We start from the raw sequence: 6,425 nt of genomic DNA on the forward strand, positions 1-6,425 counted from the left end.
AGATTGAGGTGGTTATTTATAAAGTATAGACTAATTGGTTTGTATGAGGTTTAGTGGTCGTCAAATCTCTAATTTAAACTTCATGGGAGAAGATAGAAATTACTTTTAGATAGTTTTAAACTATCCCAAAAATTGTCCGAGCTCTTACACATTTATTTTTCATTTACGCATTTATCTTTATAATTTAAAATATTAAATTATTTACACAAATTCAAATAATAAGCAATTTCATTCTTTTACTTTAGACAATGTTAATTAATGTTTAGGACAAACCATTTAACACTTTCAACACTATGCATAACTCTTTCAATAGTCCACTTATCACCTTTCCATGTCTTTATTATTTTATATTTATTCTTTTTTTTTTTTTTTTTTAACAAATTCGGATGCTATGTATTGATTGAAAAAAGTGCTAAGGCATAAAGCCATACATAGTTTGCTGCAAGAGCATTACAAATCCAAGGATAGAGAATGAGGTCCCTATCCCTGAGCTGGATTCTCAAAATTCGGACTACTAAAGAGCAAGTACTACTATAGATTCGGACGAACTGAAGACACAAAAATTTGCATTTGCAATACATGATTTAATCGATGGAAATATGACTGATATTCCTCGCAGTAGAGTCCTCTGGGTGCTGATCTGCTTCCATTGGATTGACGCTTGAAGAAGTTGATTTTGCTTTCTGTTTGGCTTCCAAAATGTCTCTTAAAATTGCCAATGATTCCTCAGCATGGATGCATCTATTGCTAAGCCCGTTGAACTGGTCCTGAAGCGAGTGAACCCTGTGGAGAAACAACTCCATTTCTGTACGGTACTTAGCATGGAGATTTCTGAACTGCTCCTCAAATTTTCCTTCCAGACAATGGATCTTTTCTGCGTGCCTAGCTTCCATATTTCGCACTTGATCTTCCAGAATTCGCTGTTGAGCTCTGACCTCATCGAATTCCACTTGTAGGTCTCGGCAGTGAAAACATTGCTCATCACGCGCCATCACGGAGAAAGGATTGATTTTAAAAAAGACAGAATCACAAGAACCGTCTAAGGGCTCCGTGAGGTTACAAGGAAGAGGGGACCACGGATTGATGTCGGATCTGATAGAGAATAAACTGCAACAGAGGGAGTTCGAGAGCCCAAGTCTCAACTTCGAGGATAAGAGAGAGGGCGGATCTGAGAGATGACGCTCTGTATAATGGAAAGGAAAAGAGAAGGGGGAAAGTAGCCAGGAAGGAGCAAGAGAGGGGGGCGGGATGGAGAGCCAAGGGTCGACGATCAGCAAATGAGCTGAGAGAGGAGCGGTGGGTATAGAAAGAGGGCTTCTGAAGCTCTTGATCAATCCTTTAGTTCTGTTCCTGTAAGAGTCCAATAGATAGGTTAGCGAAATAAAAAGCAGGGGAAATAAAATCAATACCAAGGCACATCTTCTATGTCGCAGCTGGCCCTGGTTGCTTCCTTCGACTTCACAGTGATGCTCTTGGACGTTATGCTGTAAGATATGAGGATCTGCTCTCCTATTTAAGGATTGAATCCGACTGCGGCATCCTGAATTCTTTTCAGAAGACCGATTCTCTGCAGAGATAAAGTATTTTGTGGGATTTCTGGGACGATTGTCTGAGGCAGTGAGATCCTTGGTCAGTCCTCTACTTTTATGAGTTTTGCTTGGGATTACCAATGGATTGCTGATCGTATTCTGTAGCTGATTGATTGGGCTTTTCGAGTGCCCGAAAACTGTAGTCACCATACCCCCCGCACGCTTGTTGGGATTGCGCGCTTGGGGATTGTCAGATTTCACTAGATTCATGGCAGAGGCTGGAAGAAGGATTGCTGATTGTGCCTTAGGGTTCCCTCTTGATATCCGACGGCTTTATTAGCATGACTGTCCGCTGCCCCATTGTGTGTGCGCAGAATATGATAGAACCGAATTATACTGAAGTAATCGGTGAGGAGATTGATGCGGCAGAGGTGTTGTTGGAGGCTGCTATTTGATGACGGCCTGTGATGATTCATATATCCGATGACAATCGAAGAGTCTCCTAGCACGATTGCCTTTTTGATACCCCTTTTTTGAAGTTGCATCAAACCTTGGAACAGAGCAAGAGCCTCTGCAATATTGTTAGTTTTGACTCCTAAACTCCATTCATAGCTACTTATTTCTTCTCCTTTCTCATCTAGAATAACTCCTCCTGCTCCTGCTGGTCCTGGATTGGACTTAGAGGCCCCGTCAAAGAGTAAAATTGGACAGTTATTGCTCGTCATCCATCTCTTGAATTCCTGAGATGAGAGCCTTATTTCCCATCGTTTGATCTTGTGGTTAGGATTCGCGCTCCTTCTCTGAATACTATGATGATTGCCTGTACTTTCTAGCATATGTCTGATCATGATCCTTTCTTCAGTAGTGTAATCAGTAATTTTAATGATGCCTGAGCATTTGACTACTATCGTTTCCTGCGCTAGAAGGTGAGCACTGCTACATGTTATTCTAACATTGCCTTCTTGGTTTTGAAAAATTTTCTTGTTTCTAGTGAGCCAGATTTTCCAGAGAAGGTTGTGTGGGATGATGTCCCAGGTTCTTTTGACAATCTTGCTCCGCTTATCTTTCCAGGGGCAATTCCTTCTCCAATAATGTATTGTCTCAGCAATGTTTTGCTGGGGCTGCCAGTTTATATTGCCAAGTTTGGCCATAATAGTCCAGCATCTCTTCGCAAAGGCACATTCAAGAAAAAGATGGTGGATGGTTTCCTCCTCAGAGCAGCAGTTAGGACAGATTGAGGGACCATATATCCCTCTTTTTTTTAAATTTTCCGAGGTGAGAATTTTCCCTTTAAGCAACAGCCAGATGAAGAATTTGACCTTTGGGATGGCCTCAGATTTCCAGATTATTCGCCATTGATTCCAAACCGGAGCTTGATAAGTGCTATTGCAGATGAATTGATAGCCAGATTTAATGGTATACCCTGAGCCCGTGGGGTCCCATCTGAGCCCATCTAGAGCTCCTTTTTTAATAGGAGCTCTATTTTGGAGATTGTTAATGAGGGCTTGCAAGCTAGAGTCCAAGTGTGGAGGAATGACCGGAAATTCCCAGCTAAGCCAAGCTCCGCTCTCCTCGTCCCATTTTGAGATTTGATCCAGTCTCTGGATGCCCTTACTATGCAGATAAATAATAATGGGAATGGCTTCTTCTACAGAATTTATAGGTTGAAAACCCATAATTTTATCAGTGGCATAATTAATGCTGCTCCCATCCCCTGGAATTTTTGAAGTATTTTGGACAAGAATGGGAATTGCTTTCTTACAAAGTTGCCATATTTTAGTGGAGTCCCTTGCTGGAATATCAGATTCAAGTAATCTTTGCCTGCTGTCTGAAAGATACTTGCATTCAAGAACCTGTTTCCACCAGGCTTTAGGTTCACTGATGAGTCTCCAAGCCATTTTAATCCCAAAGGCAAGATTCAGTAATTTAGGCATTCTGATTCCCAATCCACCTCTGTCTGGAGATTGGATTACATTTCTCCAATTGACCAAATTGAATCTATTTTTATCTTGTTTCCCTCCTTGCCATAAAAAATTACGGAGAGCAATTTCTAACTTGTTGTGGAAAGAAGCTGGAGCTTGATAAAGAGTGAAGCGGTATAATGGTAAGGAGGAAATACCTGATTTAAGCAAGATTAATCTACCCGCTGGGTTGAGCCATTGAGTTCCCCATTGCTGCACCTTTCTTTTGACTTTGTCAATTACTTCACTCCAGGTAGAAGCTTTAAGGACGCCCAAAGTAACTGGCATCCCTAGATATGTGAAGTGGTCCCAGGTTTCTTTGTGGGCTACTCCAAATATATTGGCAATGTTGTGAGCTGTTTGATTAGAGATGTTCCATCCATAGATGCAGCTTTTCTGAAAGTTGACTTCTCCTCCAGAGCACTCCATAAATTGGTCAAGAATAGATTTGAAGCGCCTTGCTATTGTGGTGGAGGCCCCGCCAATTAGCAAAGTATCGTCAGCGAATTGTGAATGATTGATATTTTTAACTCCATTCCCATACTTGATGCCCGAGATGAGGCCTACTCTTCGATTGTAATCAAGGTTGCTGCTGAAGGATTCCGCCATCATGATGAAAAGATAGGGTGAGAGAGGGCATCCTTGCCTTAGACCTCTTGTGGATTGAAAGTATTCACAGGGGCGGCCATTGATGAGAGGCGAGATCCAAGGGCCAGTGATGCATGCAGCGATGGTGCTTATGAATTCAGAGTTGAAGCCCATTTTTCCCATGACAGCGTACAAGAAGGAGTGTCTGACTCGGTCGAATGCGTTGGCTAGATCTAGCTTGAGAACGAAACCTTTCTCTTGTCTGGAGGTACTAGAATGGATAGCTTCTTGAACCAAGGAGATGGAGTCATGAATCTGCCGGTTAGCCATGAAGCCGCCCTGATTTTCAGATATGATAGAAGGAAGCACAGGTTGAAGTCTAGCAGCTATGATTTTTGCAAAGATCTTATAAGAAGTGTTGCACAAGGAAATAGGTCTGAACCTGGAAAAGGAGGTGGGCCTGGATTCCTTGGGGATGAGGGCTAGATATGTTGAATTAGTGAACCCCCCCATTTTCTTTTTTCTTTGTATTCCTTTAATCATCTTTACCAGATCTTTTTTTATCAAATGCCAGTGGTCTCTGTAAAAATTAATTGAGAAGCCATCTGGCCCTGGAGATTTGTCTGGTTGAAGAGTCCAGATAGCTTTTTTAACCTCTTCCTCAGTTATTTCTCTATTCATCCTTTCATTTTCTTCAGCCGAGATTTTCCTTGGAAGGTGTTGGAGAAAGGCCGTGTAGTCCCTAGCGTCTTGATTTTCAGTGAGTAGGTTCTTGTAGTGATGGAAGGCTGCCCTTTTGATAGATTCCTGATCGTCATGCCTGCTGCCTTGACTATCAATGATAGTGGTTACAATGTTTCTTGATTTTTTTACAGTGGCCTGCTTGTGGAAGTATGCTGTATTTTTGTCCCCTTCTTTTAACCATATTTCTCGCGACTTAAGCCTCCATTTGACTTCTTCTGCTCTCTTAATTTGAGTGAGTCGTTCCTGCACTTCCCATTCCTTGTCTTTGAGCTGATTAGTGAATCCTTGTTCTTCTATTATTTTTTGTATCTCTTCCAAACTCTGCTGCAATTTTCCTTTGATTTTTTCTGGTTCTTGGTAGCTAGTTTTTGCCCAATCCTTAAGTGCTTTCCTTATGTTTCGAATTTTAGTTTCCCAAATATAATTTGGGGATCCTTCAACATGATTCTTCCATGTTTCTGCTATAATAGATTCAGCCTCAGGGCTTTCTTTCCATAATGGATTGTATCTGAAAGGGATTGGTCCCAGGTTGGCATGTGCGTCCAACGTTAGAAGGATGGGAGAATGATCTGAAGCTGTAGCGCTTAGAATTTTGGTATGACCTGCAGCAAAATAGGAAAGAAGAGAAACATTGATCAAGATTCTGTCCAGCCTTTCCATAATGTTACCTGGTCCCAGACGTCTATTGTTCCACGTGTATTTTCTATTCTTTGGTATAATGTCCAGCAATTCGACTTCCGCCATGATGGTTTCTAGCTGCCTTCTAAAAGGATCTGGGGTGAAGGCACCCCCCCTTTTCTCGTTCGCGTGGAGAATTAAATTGAGATCTCCCGCAAGGATAAGATTTGTATTCTGCTCCTTATCTATTTCCTGCTTCAATTCCTTCCAGCATTGTTCCTTTTCCCGAAAATGGTTGGGGATATAGATATTATAAATGATAATATCACAGTTTTCTTCTTTGTTGACGAGGTTGGTCCTGATCCAATTTGAGTTGATGACTGAAGATGCACAATTCCAATGCTGCTTTTTCCACATAGTGGTGATTCCTCCAGAGGCTCCTCTGGAATTGCTACTGATCCCTATGAAGGATTTTTGTGATTCAATGATTGTCTGCATATCATTCTGATTTTGTTTGGTTTCCTGAAGTAAAACGATTTCAGGGCTTTCTGAATGAAGAAGATCTCTTAGGGCCGCTGTTTTGGAGGGGTGCCCCATACCCCTGCTATTCCAAGATAAAAGCTTCATCATAAGACATTCGATCGAGGAGGTGCTCGCCTCTCAAGTTCTTTGGTTGCTGTATCTTTCTCTTGGGAACCTGTAATGAAGGAGTCCATAGGGGTTTGAATCCCTAGAGCTATGTCCTTTTGCGAACTTTCTTCCCGGTGCTGCTTGGCTGATTTTCTGCCTGGCCCAGATTTCTTGTAGATGTCACCGGATGCACCAAGATCTTTGGAGGAACTTCTGGTAGTTCTTATAGGCTGCAGTCCGGGAACTGACTGAGCTGGATTCGAAGAGACCAAGGGGGGCTCAATGCGGGTCAATACTGGCTGTTCAGAATGAGGGCCATCATTGGTCACTTTCGATTTATTTTTGGATAAGCTCC

The 6,425-nt window shown here is 42.0% G+C and overlaps 1 protein-coding gene across 1 annotated transcript; it reads right to left on the reverse strand.

The window, feature by feature from the left end:
- Nucleotides 1-1,795: 1,795 nt before the first annotated feature.
- LOC149254244 (uncharacterized) lies at nucleotides 1,796-6,037 on the reverse strand. Its single transcript, XM_089454734.1, has 2 exons — nucleotides 3,649-6,037; nucleotides 1,796-3,486 (listed from the first exon to the last, which is right to left on the reverse strand). Exons 1-2 carry the CDS (start codon nucleotides 6,035-6,037, stop codon nucleotides 1,796-1,798), a joined length of 4,080 nt encoding a protein of 1,359 aa, XP_089310860.1.
- Nucleotides 6,038-6,425: the final 388 nt, after the last annotated feature.

The sequence above is a fragment of the Pinus tabuliformis genome, chromosome 7 (assembly GCF_031772625.1).
Source record: "Pinus tabuliformis cultivar Carrire ecotype Pingquan chromosome 7, CPIR1, whole genome shotgun sequence".
In the NCBI taxonomy this organism is placed as follows: Eukaryota; Viridiplantae; Streptophyta; class Pinopsida; order Pinales; family Pinaceae; genus Pinus; species Pinus tabuliformis.

Bases quoted from the DNA above. Each gene is read 5' to 3' on its own strand.
- LOC149254244 (XM_089454734.1), bottom strand. From the start codon at position 6,037: ATGGGGCACCCCTCCAAAACAGCGGCCCTAAGAGATCTTCTTCATTCA. The intron at 3,487-3,648 runs GTATTTCCTCCT...TCCAATCTCCAG, and splicing joins ATTAATCTTGCTTAAATCAG to ACAGAGGTGGATTGGGAATC.